Here is an 18,617-nt window from a genome sequence, read left to right on the forward strand (position 1 = left end):
GCTCTCTGCATCCTGTAGTTGAGGGATTTTGGAGCGGCTTCATCACATTGGCATGATTGATCACTAATTTGATCTCCACCCCCCCCTCCCCAAATTTGGTGGGGAGGGGGCTGAAAGTTCCAAGCTTCTAATCATGGCTTGGTTATTCTGGTGACCAGCACCCAACCAGGAGCCATCCGGGAGCCTGCCTAGAGTTCCCTCATTACAACAAAAGATGCTCCTCTCACCCAGGAAATTCCAAGGGATTTAGCAGCTCTGTGCTAGGAATTGGAGATGAAGACCAACCATCTATTTCTTATTATATCAGAGTATCACACCGCACAAGAGAGTGCAATGCAGCTCTGAAAGGGATCCTGAGATGGAGCCATCTCCAGGATATTTTATTAATAAAAAAAAAAGCAAGATGTGGATGTGATATGCTTCTTTTCATCTAAGAAAGGGGAGAGTACTATATTAGCATCCTTGCTTGTATTTTAAAAACCCACAGTGGAAGGATAAGCCAAAACCAGACAGAACGGTAATTTTAAGGGCAGGAAGGGACAGGGAGGAGCACACACGAATGGAATCAGACTTTTCCGAGCACCTCGTTTTCCGGATTTGCCTTTGGAGCCTTGTAACTCTTTAATATGGCCGTAAAACAAAATTAAATGGAAATTCTGCAAAAGGAAAGGAAATGGATAGAGATGCGTTTGAGCCCGGTGTGTGTGTGGGGGGCAACTGGAGTCTCTGCTGCTTTTGCCCCTCATTAACTATCCCTTCTTACAGCCATGGAGACACCTGACCAGGCCACCAGAAGGCAGAGACAGGGCCAGATCTTAAACCTTCGGGGGCTGCAGGGGGACCCTAGTGGTGATGCTGGGGGTTGTGGTTTTAGTATTTTGGGGGCATTTGATTGGCGGCTCTCATCAAGATTCCCACAGCCGCATTCTGCTGCTTCCTTAAAGTGGGTCAACTTCCAAGCATATCATTCACAGTGGCCACAAGGGGTGCTTACTCCCTCTAGCTCAGTCCCACCAACACTGGCCTAGGGCACACTGTTGCTAACAGTCCTAACACGCCACCCGACAGGGGTTCAGCTTCCTGGCAAAGGGTATTCCTGCATGCGACCATGTTTCCTCCTCTCGGCAACTCTGGACCTGGGAATGACTGTCTTGGTGAGAAACCCAGGCTGGATGAGAATGCCTCCCATGGCTTCAGAAGAGCTGCCAGGTGGCAGGGCCCCACCTCTGACTCTGGTGGCCCAGGCTGATGACTCCACGCTGCGGGATCCTGCACAGGGCTTTTTTCTCCCCCTTTGGTATTGGTTGTGTCATTTCACATAGGGGCTGAGGCATTGTTTGGGGATCAGACCTACATGAAATTGAATCCCAGGTGTCCTGCTTTCTAACAATGGGCTCTTTATCAAATGTTACATTTTCCTCATCTAGCACAAAAGTACCTTCTGGAAAGGTTGCTGGAGGCATAAATGAAATGTCCCTGGTAAAGAGCTTAGTGGAGACTGTTGTTACTAGCAGGAATCATTACAAAAGATGCAGCACCCTGGAAATTCTGTGTTCTTCTACCTGTCACACAGATGGGTTGACTATATGCTCAAAAGCTCAAGTCTTCCTCGGCCTGGTTATCAAAGCCTGCTCCTTATCCTCCCATGTCTGACCCTGACTAGGACACACCTGGGGTGCTGCCTCATTTCCCACTGCTCTGGGACCCCCTGGTGCTGCTCTCTCAGCGGCTGGCTCAGCTCAGGAGAGGCCCCTCTCTGCTAACTGTTAAGGCTGGATCGATCCCCATCTCAGGGCCATTTTGAGGATTAACTAATCCATCACGTGGAGACCTTTGAAAAGTGCCAATATGGCCAAGGCTATTGTCAGGCAGACCGGAAACTGAGTTCACTGGTTTCCCTGGCTTCCAAGACACTCAAGCTGAGCCCTGCAGCTGGACGAACTCTCGTGCGGGCAAAATCTCAGCGTGCGCAGGTTGCACTGAGCTCACCGGCCGTCTGTCTGCCCACCTGCCGCTGAACCTTTTTGATCTACCTCTTTGTTTCTTTAAGGGACAGTGAGGGTAAGAAGATAAAGGGATCAGGATTCCAGACACCAAAGAGCTTTTGTTTGTGTTTCTAATAGAACTGAATACATTACATTTTCCCTCTTGGCATCAGCTTATTGACTCAAGACATAGTTCTGAGATTTATACCTTTCTGACTTTATGTTTTGTAAATTTCAAAGGTCCCTGGAAACCTACAGGGTATGTTTTTTATCCTCTGAGGTGTGATCTCCACAATACAAAAATGAATACAGGCATTCATTGAGTTCATCGCTGAGTATTTATTGAGTGCCTACTGTATGTTTAGCAGACACAAGCAGCTCAGAAGCTCCCCGAGGGAAAAAAAAGAAGTTCCTATGTGTTTAGACCTACTACGTACTAGGCTCTGTGAGGCACTTTCATTGCATCATCTCATTTAATTCTGACAACTCCAGGAAATAGCTATTGCTATCCCATTTGACAGGTGAGGAAAGAGACTCGAAGTTCCGTGACTTGTTGAGATCATTCATAGTAGAAGCAGCCAGAGTTCCTGTCTGGTGCCTCTGACTGTACTGTCTGGGTCCTTTCCACTAGAACACAGTGGGGAGCAGAAAAAGACACACACGGGTTACTTAGTCAATGGCACAAAGTAGCAGATTATCAGTCCTGGACTGCCTGGTTTGGGCCGGCCTGACGGTCAGGAGGACTTCCTGCAGGAGATAGCCCAGGTCTGACTCCGAGCAAAGGTGAGGGAGGATGTGCTACATAATGCTGGCCCTGGGCAGAAATGAACTTGAGCACAGACTTTGTTGAGAGAGTAGGTCCTGAGGTCAGCTGGGTGGGGCCCGAGGTTGAGGGGTGGGAAGCCTGGCAGAGCTGTCTGGACCAGATAAAGTGGCAACAAGGAGCTAGCAGGAGCCGGGGGGGGGGGGGGGTAAGCTCGGAGAGGATGACTCTGCAGTGCTGGCTGAAAGGAGTGCAGCTGTGAGGCCTGGAGATGGTAGGGGCCAGGTAGGTACCTCGGGAGGGGTCCATCCAAGGGGAGTCCAGTCCTCTTGGACCCAGGGAAGGGGGTGGCAGGGGAAGGAGAGATGGAATCTGCAGGCTTTGCTAGAGGATGCCTTCGAGGGACAAAGGACAGGGAGGAGCATATTCCATTACAGGATGCTTTGAAACTCCCATCAGGTCACATGAGGCCTCTGTTCACCGCTGTTCAAGGTCTTCCTGTGGCCCGGAGCATCATCTGGCCACGAAGGCACCTCACACTCTGGCCTGAATTTACTTTGTGGGCTCTTCACCCACTACCCTGCTAAATAAATCCTCCGCTCTCCTCCTACTTCTCCCAGCCTCCAAAGGGGCCCCCCTCCTGAACCCCACCCCAAGCTGGCCTCCACAAAGCCCACCGGCCTGCCGGACCCTCTTAGCTTTCACGGCTATGACAATCACAGTGTTCCAATCACCTTCCAGAGCTCTTGTAGCACCGTCTAGAATAATTCACATTTTACTGTTATTTAGCTTTTGCTCTTCGGGTCTTCCTAACGTCACCTCCCTGGCCTTGACGGCTGAGTGTTCTTTTCACTGTAGTTGTCACAACTGGGGATGTCATTTTGCCTTTCAGTCTTTGTTCCCTCATCTGCAAAATGGGGCCAATAATGTCTCACAGTGCCTGGCAGAGGGGCCCATCCATGACTGTGCCAGTCCTTTCCTCTAGCGTGGGGTGGTCCCAGGGGCCGAGGGAAGGTGGGGGAACCAGGACAGAAGGGGAGGACTCAAGCCCCCCCCCCAACCCTTCTTTATCCAGTTGGATCTCTGCATTTCTAAGGGACCACCGGCATCACACTCAGATCATCTAGAAAGGGCACGCACAAGCCGTCTTTAAACAGCCATCACAGATTTCTCCAGCAGACGAAGGGATCTGCATTTACAAATTCCGGACGGACTCCCTGGGGCAGCTAATGCCCCCTCCCAGGGCGGAACCACGGCAGCACGTGCTGCGCGGTCCCTGACTGTTTACAAAGTGCGTTTCGCTGACCTCCATCTCCTTGAAAACCTTTCACGACCCCGCAGGCTCCCTGTCATCACTTCCACTTGGCAGCAGAGGACACCAAGACTCTGGGAGGCGACGTGCCTTGCCCGAAGTGGCCCAACGTGTTGGCCCTCAGGGGCCCCGGCTGCACCCTCCAGCGGGGTCTGCACTCCGCGGGGCTGGGGCTGCGAAGGGCTGAAAGGCCGGCGCCGGCCCCAGGGTACCGCGCTTGGCTCCGGAGCCCGGGGGCGCGCGTGGGGATGAGGGGCTGATGCTCTCGGCCGCAGCGGGGGCAGGGGGTGCAGCCCCCAGACATCTCGCCGCCGCTCGGGAGGTACCCCAGGCGCGGCCCCGCGGGCGCGCGCTCCGGACTCCGCCGGCGATCCGAGGCGCGCGCCCCGCCCCCGCCCTCCCCCCCCCCCGCGCGCGCCCCTCTCCACCTCTCCCTCGTGCGCGCGCCCCCTCCCGCCGCCACCCCGCCCCTCCCGCGCGCGCGCGCGCGCGCCCCTCCCGCCGCCACCCCGCCCCCGCCGGTACCCTCGCCGGACTCGAGAGAGCGCGCCGCCGCCATCTTAGTTGCTGCCGCCGCCTCCAGCCAAGCGCTACCTCGGCGGAGGGGAGGGCGCCCGCGGCCCGAGCGCGCGGCCCAGCGTCGCGGCGGCGGCTCGTCGTACCCCGGACTCGCCGCGGCGCGAAGCAGCCGGCTCCGGGCCGCGAGAGCCCTGCTCGGCGCCCCGCGCTCGTGCCTGCCGCTCCCGCCTCGGGCCGGCCGCGGCGCCGGGAGCCGGAGCGATGCTGCGCCGCCCTGCGCCCGCGCTGGCCCCGGCCGCCTGGCTGCTGCTGGCCGGGCTGCTGAGCGGCGGCGGGGTCTGGGCCTCGCGAGGTAAGCGGCGGGCCGGGGCGGGGCCGGGGGAGTCGGGGCGGGCGCGGGGGGCCGGGGAAGCCGGGCTCCGTCCCCAGGCGGGGCGCCGGACCCCCGGTTGGCGGCCGCGCGGGGCTGGCGGGGACGTGCAGAAGGGCCCAGGGGTCGGTCCCCCTTCCTCCGCAGCGCCTGCAGGCGGGGGTGCCCCCCGGTGAGAGGCCGTGTACGTGTGTTGTGTGCTCAGATGTGCATCAGGCTGGGGGTGCACGCACAGTTTTTGGCGTGTGCTTACATAAGAGCCCACTCCTCCGCATCCCTTTCCAAGGACCCCGGTTCTCTGCTGCTGCACCGCGGACACCGCATCCTCGCCCCTTTTAGATCTTGTCTGTTTTCAAACGAGCAGAAGCTGAAACTTCTCGCTCCCCACCCACGTTTCATCCAAAGGTGAAATTGTCATGAGGTTTACGATCGCGGTCTCACCCCGCGTTAGAGATCTGCGTCTCCTCCGCTGCCGACACCTCGGTGCGGTTTTTCTGACGGTGATTTAGATCGTTCAGGGGCTTACATACCCTCAACGGAAACCTCTCTGATTCCTCAGGGCCGACATTATTGTACGGTTACTTGGCAAAAAAAAAATATTTCTTAGTGAATTGTTTTGTTGTTGTTTTAACCTTCATCCACTTAACCTTTTAAACAGTACACGCTTTCTGATATTGACTGATCTTGCCAACGAAAAGCTTACGCATTGCAGATACTTGCTTCCGAATGGATCTTGGAATCGTAAACATTTTCCTTGGCCTTGGAGCAAAGTAATCTAGGTGTAGTCTATAGAGGACTTGGATCTGTTCTTTTGATTTTTTATTTTTAATAAAAAATCGGAGGGGAGAGCTGATGGAAGTCTAAATGAAACGGTCATATTTCGTATTAGCAAGCTTTTAAAAAATCCTCATTTTCTCTTCCTTGGCATGACAGACGGAGTTAAGTATGGTGTTCACAAATTAAAGGGCAGAAGAGGCAAATGCGTCTTTTGTTCCGCGTTCCTTTCTTCACATTGGGGCTGATAAACTTTGAATACTTCATTTCTAACATTCTGTTGACTGTCATAGTCAAGTCTCAGTCACTAAGTATCTAATCGCTCTCAGTTTGATTTTTAAAAGTTACATCAAGCTGAGTTTGAAATGTTCTTTCCAGATGTGGAATGGAGGTCTGAAAGTCTAATATATCCAAGAGAAAATGTCAAAGTTCTGCTTCTCTTGGGGAAAACCCACACATTTCACAGAAATATGTGCTTGGATTGAGTATTTTGGGAATAGTTCAGATATATTTAGTTTAGTCAGTGATAACATTTCTTGTTAAAATCCGTATTTTCTTGTTTGTCCATTCACCTCCATTTGCTATTCATTATTGAATTACTTGGGTTATTCAACAAATATAAATTTCAGCTATCAAATATCTTCATTGTGGTGGACTAACAGAACTCTTATGTGAAAGATGTGTTTTGCTGACTTTCTAAGCTTTTCTTGGTGCATTTGTAGTATTTAAGAATAATTAGTGTTCAAAATAAAAGCACAGTTTAAACATCAGTTATTCTGTTGCTTTTTTTTTTCTTTTCCCCAGCCTGCAAGGTAGAAAATGTCTTGTGAATATTACAAGAAATGCTAATAAAATGATTTCATTTTGAGGGGTTACAAGTGGATTTTATATGTAAATACGCAATTTGTAGAGACACTTGCTGTGGGCTCATTTTAAAAGGTGATCATTTCAACTAATATTCTGATTTTTTTTATTGCTCTAAGACAGTACGACATGAACTGCTGGCCATACTCTACCTCTAATAATTATTAATGGGATAAATATCACATATAGATTGCTGGAGAGAATGTTAGGTTTTGTAATATAAATTGCATGTTGACTATTAATTAGTTGTTTAATAGAGAACTCCGAATTTCACTTTAATTTGTAGCTGTCGTTCTTAAAAAACATCGAATAAATCAAAATATTAGGCATATCCTTGGCATGCCCTACGCTTCCTGCTTTCTCTCCAGTCAGTCAATGATCAGGAAATAGTAAATTGAAATGGAGCATATAGAAAGCTTATGAATATATATATATATATATATATATATATTTTTTTTTTTTTTTTTAAATGCGAGCACGGACTGCATTTCAAAGCCAAATAAATCATTTTCATTGTTATTGTCCTGTTTGTTTGCACACAGACTTCTCAGTGAGGCCTCCCTTCACCATCCTCTGTGAAATTTCATCTCTCTCTGATCCCCTGAATCCTCCCTTCCCTGCCTTACTTTCCTTCTTTCCATAGCACTTGATCCCATTCAAACAGCCTTATTCTGTTTATTGTCTGTCTCCCCTCACTAGGACAGAGGCCCCGAGATGGAAAGGTGTTTGGTCTGTTTTGTTCGCATGTGAATCCTGGACAACTCTTATCTCAGTTTCGACAGCATAGTATTTTTATGTCCTAATTTTCATCTGACAGATAAATGTTATATACTGAAAAAGGCATTACAGACTATAAAACAAACCTAAATTCTGCATTATGATATAGAAATTCATTAGTAGATAATTTTTCAAGGATCTTTGATTGCAGTGTTGGGGATATTAGACCATAAAAATCTGTAGCAGCTTTTGAAGGCTGTAGCTTTGTGGCTACCACTCTGAGTCTAATTTTTTTTTTTTTTTAAGATTTTATTTACTTATTTGCCTGAGAGAGAGAGAGAGGGAGAGTACAGTCAGGCGGAGCGGCAGGCAGAGGGAGAAGCAGGCTCCCTGCTGAGCAAGGAACCCCATGTGGGACTCCATCCCAGGACCCTGGGATCATGACTTGAGCTGAAGGCAGACGCTTAACCATCTGAGCCACCCAGGTGCCTCTGAGTCTAATTTTTAAAAATACTGTAGTTCTCTGCTTTTTTGGAAAGTGGTTTCTTAATTTGTTACCTTGTTTTTCAGAAGTAACTTTGAGGAAAAGTCTTTAGAATACAGACTTCAATATTATACTTAATCTAACAGTTGTATTGCTGGGAATAAATGTCATTTATTTCAAATAGGAGACCTATAACTACTAAAGAAATAAGATAGATTTTTAAAAATAATTTTTTTATTAATTTTTTTTTTAGATTTTATTTTATTTGACGGAGAGAGAGAGAGTACGAGCAGAGGGAAGCGGCAGAGGGAGAGAGAGAGGGAGAAGCAGGCTCCCTGCTGAGCTCTATCCCGGGACCCTGGGATCATGACCTGAGCTGAAGGCAGACGCTTACCTGACTGAGCCACTCAGGCACCCCAGATGATAAAATATTAATAATTCTGAACGTACTCCAGTTTAAGAGCTCTAACTCAGTTAACTGGAACCTTCAGTTAACTAGAGTTCATCTTCTGGCTGCAGACCCCTTTTAGGCGGAAAAGCATAAAACCAAGCAGTTTCATAGGAATTCTTTTGCAAAAGGAAGTTTTAGAAGTTCATATCATACATTATCTGTGTCGGTACTATTTGATTTTTAAACGAAAAAAAGCAATTAATATTTCAGTTTTAGATATGAAGAATATGGCCCATAAATGAAATTTTAATGAAATAAAACATTTTTGCATTCAAGTTAGAAAATGCTGTAATTCCATGATACTGGTTTCAGGACTTGGCTGAGTTTATTAAACCATCTCTTAATGTTTAATGTGAGGATGTTAAAGTTTTAAGACATTTTTAAAAATGATTGAGTGATTTTTTATTTTATTTTTTTTAAAGATGATTTATTTGACACAGAGAGAGAGAGCACAAGCAGGGGGAGCAGCAGAGGGAGAGGGAGAAGCAGGCTCGATGCGGGGCTTGGATCCCAGGACCCTGGGATCATGACCTGAGCCGAAGGCAGACTGAGGCACCCAGGCGCCCCAAGATTGAGTTATTTTTATTATTGCTTCCTAAGGCAGTAAAATATAATTTCAGGGGCAAGGGTAAAGTTTTCATTTATAAGAGTTGAAACAAAATCGGAGGTCTGATTATCCTGAAAATCACCAAGAGTCTGTTTCTAACTTACTCTGGTTAATTGAGGTTTAAGATCATTATGCTTTAAAAAAAATATATCTTTTTCTGTGGTCTTGATTTGGTAAGAGCAGAGGTATTTGAAGATATGTTGTGTCTTTTATAAATGGAATTTAAGATAATTGATTTGTTACAAAATGCAGAGTTTGGTAGAGCTTCAGAAATAGGGATTCAAGATTGGGGGAAATGATTTACGCGGCGTTGTGTTCTAGCACTGTATAAAAACAACATTTTGATATTAGTAGAGACTGTGCAAAAGCCAGAGATGGGAACCCTCAAACTGACGACATTCCCTTGCCTCCTGTGAGCTGATGATGTGCTGTGGCCATCCTTTCTTAGGGCCACCACCATCTAGGAATGGGGATACTGCATTTGTTTGTCCCCGATTTGATAGGTCCTTTCTTCTCTGTGTTTTAGGCGTATTTTTGTTCATTTTCTCATTTAGCTGTAGGATATCATTGTTAAAGTTTTTCACAAGATGTGTTGCCAAGGCTTTTTCATTTTTAAAGTTTTAGATGAAAATTCATTTACTTCAAAGTAACTGAATTGAGAACATCTTAAAAAGCTATAAAACACATCTATTCCAGAACCCCAGTAAGAAGTAGGTGGTGCCAGAGTAAAGGAGGAATCGTGTTTTCCTTTTTTACCGGAGGTCAGGCATGAATATTATCTTTCAGCCATCTGTTTTGGACCAGGCTGATTCTCTTGTGATAAGAACTTTAGAATCTGCTACTTTTCAAGTCTACCTTGATCTGTACTTTCTTTTTTTTAGATTTTTATTTATTTATTTGACAGAGAGAGACACAGCGAGAGAGGAAACACAAGCAGGGGGAGTGGGAGAGGGAGAAGCAGGCTTCCCGCCAAGCAGGGAGCCCGATGCGGGGCTCGATCCCAGGAGCCTGGGATCATGACCTGAGCCGAAGGCAGACACTTAACGACTGAGCCACCCAGGTGCCCCTGATCTGTACTTTCTTAAACTCATTGTTTAGGGCAAAAGAAGACTCTCTTTTCCTTCATCCCCTCATTTATTAAAGATTTATTTGAGAGAGAGAGAGTGTGCATGCTCGTGTGTGTGTGTGTGTGTGGGGGGTGAGCAGTGGAGGGGAGAGACAGAGAGAGAGAATCTCAAGCAGATTCCCCACTGAGTGCAGATCCCGATGCAGGGCTCAGTCCCAGGACCCCAAGATCACAGCCTGAGCTGAAACCAAGAGTCAGGCGCTCAACTGACTGTGCCCCCCAAGTCCCCTCTTCATCCCCTTTTTTTAAAGTTTTTTTTTTTTTTTTAAGATTCTGGGTTTTAAAGATTTTATTATTAAAGTTTTTATTTTTTATTTTTTAAAGATTTTATTTATTAGAGAGAGAGTGCACAAGTAAGAGAGCACAAGCAGGGGAGCAGCAGAGGGAGAGGGAGAAGCAGACTCCCCACTGAGCAAGGAGCCTGATGTGGGGCTCGATCCCAGGACCCTGAGATCATGACCTGAGCCGAAGGCAGCTGCTTAACCAACTGAGCCACCCAGGAGCCCATAAAAATTTTATTTTTTTTAACTTTTTTTTTTTTAAGAGAGAGCATGCATGAGCAGGGGGTGCCGGGGGCGGGGGGCAGGGAGGGGCAGAGGGAGAGGGAGAGAGAGAGTCTTAAGCAGGCTCCATGCCCAGCGCAGGGCTCAATCTCATGACCCTGAGATCATGACTTGAGCTGAAATCAAGAATTGTTTGATTAGCTGACAGAGCTCTGTGCCCAGTGTGGGGCTCGAACTTACAACCCTGAGATCAAGAATCGCATGCTTTACTGGCTGAGCCAGCCAGGCATCCCTAATAGTTTTTTTTTTTTTTTAAGTAAGTTCTGCATCCAGTGTGGGGCTTGAATTCACGACCCTGAGATCAAGAGGTACATGCTCTACTGACTGGGCCAGCCAGGCGTCCTCATTTCAGAACATTTTCATCACCCCAAAGAGGAGCTCCTGAGCCCTTAACTGTCACTCTGATTTCCCCTTTCCCCAGCTCTTGGCAACCACCAATCTACTTCCTTTCTCTATGGATTTGCCTGTTCTGGGCATTTCGTATCAGTGGAATCCTACTGTATGTGATCTGTTTGTGACTGGCTTCTTTCATTTGATGTTTTAAAGGTTCATCTATGTTGTAACGTGTATCAGAACTTCATTCCTTTTTATGGCTGAATAATATTTGCCATAGGTCTGTGTCCCTCCAAGATTCGTATGTTGAAACCAAATCCCCAATATCATGGTATTTGGAGATGGGGCTTTTGAGAGGGGATTAGGGTCTGAGGGTAGAGTCCTCATGAGGCATGAGTTCCCTTATAAAAGAGAACCCAGAGACCTCCCTAGTCCCTTCCACCAAGTAAAGACACAGCGAGAACATGGCCAGCTGCAAACCAGAAGAGGGATCTCACCAGAACTCAAACATGTGGGCACCTTGATCTTGGACTTCCCAGTCTCCGGATCTGTGAGAAATAAATTTCTGTTGTTCATAAGTCACCCAGTCTGGTATTTTGTTTTGGCAGCCCAAATAGACTAAGACACTATTTCTTTATATGGATAGACCACATTTTGTTGATGTGTTCGTCACTCGGTGGACATTTGGGTGGTTTTCCACTTTGTGGCTACTGTGAATAATCCTGCTCTGCCCATTTGTGTGCAGGCTTTGTGTGCACACATATTTTCAGTTCTCTGGGGTGTACACCCAAGAGTGGAATTGCTGAGTTGCATGGTCACTGTTTAACATGTTGGGGGACCTGCAGAAGCATTTCCCAGAGTGGCTGCACCACTTACACTTGCTCTTGACCTCTGTAATTGCTTCTGGGAGCTTTTTCCTATTTTTTTTTTTTTTTAAGATTTTATTTATTTATTTGACAGAGAGAGAGACAGTGAGAGAGAGAACACAAGCAGGGGGAGTGGGAGAGGGAGAAGCAGGCTTCCTGGTGAGCAGGGAGCCCGATGCGGGGCTCAGTCCCAGGACCCTGGGATCATGACCTGAGCCGAAGGCAGACCCTTAACGACTGAGCCACCCAGGTGCCCCCTGGGAGCTTTTTTCTAATCAGATACATATTTCATGGTTGTCTGCGTTTTCTTACAAGGGTTTTAAGTTGCTGATGTTTTCCTGCTCTAGGGATAAATTGGTGTTTCATCCAACCAGCCCCTTCCTCCACCATCTTCTCCTGTATCATTTCCAATGTCGTAAGTTCTGCCCTCTACACCTAAGTAGCCTTCCTTGTAAAAACAGATATTTCTTCACACTCCCCTGACATTTGATCATTCAGCCTGGGCACCTGCTAGCACAAAAAGCAACACTTTCCTGGAAAAACACTGAGACTTGAGTTGGCTTTCCTTAGGTCTGAAGCTTACCAGTCCTTCAAATCTTTGCCTCATCCAGCCCTGCAGCTGTTTTGTTTTTACCACCTCTCACTTTAAGAAAGGCTGAGACCGTTTGCAGCCTGCATCCAACCCCAGGCTCTGATTTCTGGCCGTGATGAGGAATGGGCTCATAAGGTGCAGACTCTCTGGTTGGGGGACAAGCAGAGTGAACCTCAGCTCCAGGAGCAGGGTTTAACTTTTTGAAAGGAAATGGATGAAATGCTAGAATTCTTTTTTTTTTCTTAAAGATTTTATTTATTTATTCCGGAGACAGAGAGAGAGAGAGCCAGCGAGCAGAGGGAAAGGGACAAGCAGACTCCTCGCCTAGTGCGGAGCCTGATGCAGGGCTCAATCCCAGGACCCTGAGATCATGACCTGAGCCGAAACCAAGAATTGGACACTTACCTGACTGAGCCAGCCAGGTGCCCCCGAAATGCTAGAATGCTTAAACAACTAGTTTAGAATATGACGTTTCTTCATTCGTTACATTTTTGTTCCGCTAATTGGCTAAAAAGTGTGTTTTTTTACAGTGAATTATTTTGGCTCGTCCTTTGATTTTATTCTTAAGTAACGATTTGTTATTTATCCAATCTTTAATCATAGTATAAAATACTTAGAAAAATGTATGTCTTCCGATTCAAAGTGAATTTTAAAACTCAGTGAATATGAATGCCATCTTTGGTTAAGACCTATTTAAGGTGTAACAAAGACATTCTGAGCTCTTCCTAATACTTAAAATTTTTTTCTTGTATAATACAATACTTTCATTTTAAGGATCACCAAGAAAAAAATTGATTGTCATAAACTTAAATTGAAGATATGTAAAACTTGAAAATGATTTGTATGAAGTTGTCTATTAAGTGGCTTTTAAAGAACATAATTTATTACGTCTGAAATGCAGAATCCAGTCACATTTAATTTTACATATTTTAGATGTAGTTAATGATGAATATTGAGAGGACCAGCTGCATAATATGTGGGGCCAGGTGCAAGATCAAAGTGCAGGCCCCTTTGCTCAAAAATTATTAATAATTTCAAGATGACGAAGAGCATTAAACCAAGCATGGGGCCCAGCAAACCTAGAAAATTGTCTTGAGTATTGATAGACTTACATGGCAGGGTATTAATAGTCGGAACGTTGGCCTGGCCCTAGCATTTTCACCAGAGCCCTTGCTCCTCTGGACCTGCTCAGATGAACCAGTTTATGCCCTGCCTTCCTCAGCGGCACCTTCCCCTGATGCCCCCCTCCTCGTGGCAAGACTGATGGCCTTAGGGTGGGGGGTGTTCACTCTTCTCTCCTCAGCACCTAGCAAAGGACAGAGTATACTCAGCTTACAATAGTGTCAGCAAATCAGAGGTAGAAGCTAATTGAGGAATAAGGTTGCTTTTGATTTGGGGGATTAAAGCCTTTGCATCAGCAGATGATGTTTACTTTTCAAATGCCTTGACTAGGGCGCCTGGGTGGCTCAGTCGTTAAGCATCTGCCTTCAGCTCAGGTCATGATCCCAGGGTCCTGGGATTGAGCCCCGCCTTGGGCTCCCTGATCAGCGGGAAGCCTGCATCTCCCTCTCCCACTCCCCCTGCTTGTGTTCCCTCTCTTGCTGTGTCTCTCTCTGTCAAATAAATAAAATCTTAAAAAAAAATAAAATGCCTTGACTAGTTCATGCCAGTTTCCTATTACTTATGGAATCGGTAACAAGGACAATAGAAATAATTAAAATTCTTGGATAACCCCTCATCTTTTTTTGCCACGCTTTTCAAACATTCATCAGAGTAGCTAGTAAGTAGCGAAATGCACTGGCTTGTATTGAATTTTCTTCCCAGGCCCCACTCACTTGGGCTGCAGTTATTATAGGAACCCCACAGGGATTAAAAGGTGGGCAGGGGCCGTTCTCGGTATGGGAACACCTGTTACTAGTGCTGTGATAATGGGGTACCTTGATAATCCCCAGCCTGTATTATAAAGCCCTGAATTGGCAGTGTTTTTGAGCTTGCTTCTGAGTTGTTTGTAAGATATCCATTAATATCTGCCCATGATTCCTGAATGAAGCATTTTCATTTGGCAAGGGTTTAAAAAGTCCATGCCCGAGTGTAAGAAACCGCTCGTTTAATTAAGAGAAGCAACTAATAAGCATCTTCCAAACATTCACAGCCCAGAAGAGAAAATGACTTAAATTTTTTTTCTTTATATGAGATCGGTCATTTTTAAACCTGGAGGAACATGTACCGGTGGGATATTTTCATAACATAGTCTCCCTTTTCCCCTGATGGTGACTTTAATTAATAACAACTGCAACGTTAATATTTATTTGATGAAATGTTTTAGATAGGTCATCAATGCCAGTGATTAGTATATATTTGCTTATTCATTTGATAAAATTTATTAACCCCACTTTTTCTAGAATTGTTCTTTGAGTATTCTTGAAAGGCTTGAGGTTTTTACCACTACTTTAAAAAAGTAACGCATAAGGCAAGTATGTATTTGTTGCATTTTTTCTCTTCCTATTAAGTGTGTATTTATGTGGTTTTCAGTGCTGATGGACAGAGTGGAACCAGGGGCAGTGAGAAAGCAAATGTGGGCCACTTGGACCAGGCTTTGATGGTTTGGGACTGAAGGAGGAATGCTAGAAGGGTTTCCTGAAGTTCCGGTGTTATCTGGAAACTCAGCTCGGTGGTGTAGGAGAGCAGATAGGGATTTGGGGCAGAAGCCTCGACTTGGAACAGAGCAGTCCTGACTGTACCTTCTTATCTTTGGGAAATTCAAGTACAGGCAGGCAAACTGAGGCAGGCTGGTGCAGTGGGCGGTGACGGGGCCGCCACCCCCTCAGCAGTGGCCAACAAAAGTTAGTTAGATGCCTGGGTACGAGCTCCTTGACCACCTCAGCTCCGGGCAGTTGGGTGGTCTTCTCGTTCAGCTGTTAGCCGAGCTTTGACTTGATGATGTGTTGCTTCCTGGGGCCCGTTTCTGATTCCCAGGTGTATCTACCTATTAGGAATTCAGGTTAGAACTCAATTGCATTTTCCCTTGGAAACATTGTTATAAACCCTTTAAGCTCTAAAAGTGATCGTCAGAAACCCATTTAACCCATAACACAGGTGGAAACCAGGCAAATTTATAGTAAAACACAGCATGCACACTATTACAGTATTAATTTTATAAACCAGAGATGAAGTGCTAAATATCATAATATCTGTGATTTATTTTAAAATATTTCAACAAAAAATAATCAAATATATCAAAATGTTAACAATTGTTAAAAGTAGGTGATGAATAAAAAGGTTCATATTCTTCTAAAAAAAATATGGTAAGTAGGGCTTGAAGTAGTAGAGTGTCTTTAAAAGATTTTGTGGGGAGCATTAGCTGTGATCAGTCACGCTTGGCTCACACTGGGACTGAAGAGGGTGACTTCTAAGTGACCTGGCCCCTGAGAGGGACGGGTGGGAAAGCGACCCGTTCATTGTGATCTTGAAGAGGAAGAAAGCGGAAGCGGGGAGATGTGGGCCAGCAGGCCCCCTGGTGACCAGGTGGCAACACTACAGGGGTGGCTGAAGCCTGTGGGGGGGTTTGCGCAGGATGGGTGCCGAGGGCTTTCTGCCAATAGCTGTGTCTACTACATGAACTGCCTGTGTGTGCTGGTCACCCCCTGTAGAGAATGCTTACTCATGTCCATCATTTAAAGGAATGACTTACGGTCACATGTACTTTCATCAAAGAAGATTTTACTTAAGAATTGCCATTTAAAACCATTGCTTAGGGGCACCTGGGTGGCTCAGTCTATAATAAGCGTCTGCCTTCGGCTCAGGTCATGATCCCAGGGTCCTGGGATCGAGCCCCGCATCAGGCTCCCTACTACGCAGTAAGCCTACTTCTCCCTCTCCCACTCCCCCTGCTTGTGTTCCCTCTCTTGCTGTCACTCTCTCTCAAATAAAATCTTAAAAAAAAATAAAAATAAAAAATAAATAAAAAATAAAATAAAATAAAACCATTGCTTGGATTGTCCAAGTTCCAGAATGTATACAAATTAAATTTACTCCTTGTAGAGTTAATTTACTAAAGCAAATGTAAAAAAGGTGGTTTACATAACCCCCAAATATTCTTGATTGGATGTGTACGTGTTGTTTACTGGTGGTCATCCCTTCTAAATAGTGGTGACCTGGTGACTTCTAAGAGTACCGATGATAAGGATGCCTGCAGGCCCCCTCTTCAAATCATTGTCTAGGATGGTCTCTGAGGCAGTTTTTCTCTAAGGGTGTTACGTGGTTAGGTGTTATTTGGCAAAAGAGGTCTGTCATACGTAAGTTTGGGAAATGCTGTCAACGCTGTAGGACTTCTCAGAACCCTTAGCAGACTGTGTTGAAGAATTGCTGGGGGTGAGGGGTGGGGAGGTATAATCCACATTCATTCAGCTAAAGACCATGGACTCTTCCGTGACACCACTGTACCATAGAACACAGTTTGGGAAATGCTATCACCTCCATATTGTAGAAAAAGAAAAATGCGATTTAGTGCAAAAAGAATAGGTTAAAATGACCTAAAATACTGCCTCTTTGAGATCACTAGTCTTAACCCTTTTGTGTATTTCTCTAGATTTTTTTCTCTTGTAAAAATTTAAGTAGTCAGAGTTTTAAACAAAATTGAGTTCACTTTATACAAGTTGTTTTGTAACTTTCTCAATGTCATTAATTAAACATTTGTCCCGGGCATGGTGGGTATATCCATTAGAAGGATGTATGTAGTAGGATCTATTTAACAATCCTGTAGGGTTCCAGACTGTTTGGTCTCAGGAACCCCTGTGCTCTAAAAAATTATTGAAGACCTCAAAGAGTTTATGTGGGTTTTATCGATCAATATTTACTCTTAGAAATTAAACTGAGAACCTATTAAAATATTTATTAACTTATTTAAAATAGCAGTAATAAACCCATTAAGCGATAACATTATTTACTATATTAAAATTGAAATATAGTTGGGCAACATATTTTTAACGAAACACACTGTATTTTCCAAAACAAAAAACAATTTAGTGAGAAGACTGGCATTGTTTTACATTTTTGCTAATCTCTGTAATGTGGATTTAAGAGAAGTCAGCCAGATTCTCTATTCAACCCCTTGCTATCTGTTGTTTGGTTGAAGTCAGTGAAGAAAATTTAGCCTAGCACAGATATGTAGCTGGAGAAGGGAGGGCTTTGTGGCCCTCCTGAAGGGGTCTTGGGGACCCCAGGAGTCCTCAGACCAACCACATTCTGATAACAGTGGTTGATGTCAAAATACAGTTGAGGGATATGTCGCCTGTAATTTGCTTCTAAATAATAGATGAAGTAGAAAGCAAAGCTTACAAAGGATTTGCTTTAAAAAAAGAGAGAAATTACAGTTAATTGAACTGATTCCTGTAATCTTGTCTCTTCCTTATTTACATTGTCATTTGCTTTCTTGAGTGTTCTAGAAGACAGTGCGGCCCTGGGGCCCAGGCGTGGACTAGCCTGGAATGTGCAGATGGACAGCACATCTTGCTGCCACCCAGTGAGGGGCCTTTACAGGTCGGCAGTCAATACCCTGTATGTGAGGAATCTAGATCTCGTGTGCCTGTGGTTGATTACTTTGGTTTTCCTTTTAGTTTTACTGTAGGACAAATTTTTAATGAGGGAAAAGGCAAGAATAGGTGAAAAAATAGATGTTAAAATCAGATTTATTTGGACTTTTTCTTTGGGAGTATACACTTTATTAGTATTTCTAGAATGAGATCTAGAAAAAAATCAAGCTTTTTTTTTTTTTTAAAGTTCAATACTTAAAAGAAAAAATTACCATCTTTTTTTTCCTTATAAGATGGCCCTTTTGAGACCTTTAAATGGCTGATTTCATTGTAAAAGTGCTTTTTATAACTACCCCAATAAAGGAAGTCTCTGGTGCTATTTGCTTTCTTTTCCTAAAAAATCTTTTGTAGTTTTCTCAGAATCTGGAATAAGTTATACATAAGTACTTGTCCTGTTTATCTTGGTGGGGAATGGTTGTTTGGTTGTTTTGGCAGGATTCTTGGTTAACCGATGACCTAGTTCTCGGTTGGACTATATTCCATAAATCTAATTTCCTCTTCAAAGGTCAAATCTAATCCTTTTCCCTCTTTTATGATAAAGTCCTTTACTTTAATTTTTTAGTTTTTTTTAATTTTTATTTTTTTAAAGATTTTATTTATTTGACAGAGAGAAACACAGTGAGAGAGGGAACACAAGCAAGGGGAGTGGGAGAGGGAGAAGCAGGCTGCCCGCTGAGCAGGGAGCCCAATGCGGGGCTCG

General features: G+C 45.1%; 1 protein-coding gene across 4 annotated transcripts in view; it reads left to right on the top strand.

Annotated features, from left to right (window-relative positions):
• The first annotated feature begins 4,604 nt into the window (after positions 1–4,604).
• CLSTN1 (calsyntenin 1) overlaps positions 4,605–18,617 on the top strand; it is a 75,854-nt gene continuing 61,841 nt past the window's right edge. For 3 of the 4 annotated variants that reach the window (XM_036090513.2, XM_036090515.2, XM_036090516.2), the window contains exon 1: positions 4,605–4,931. In XM_036090513.2, the coding sequence (XP_035946406.1) occupies positions 4,841–4,931 (91 nt within the window). In that variant the 5' untranslated portion in view covers positions 4,605–4,840. The remainder of the gene's footprint in view (positions 4,932–18,617) is intronic. The other variant, XM_036090514.2, reaches the window with a different exon arrangement.

This window comes from Halichoerus grypus, chromosome 5, assembly GCF_964656455.1.
Source record: "Halichoerus grypus chromosome 5, mHalGry1.hap1.1, whole genome shotgun sequence".
NCBI lineage: Eukaryota > Metazoa > Chordata > Mammalia > Carnivora > Phocidae > Halichoerus > Halichoerus grypus.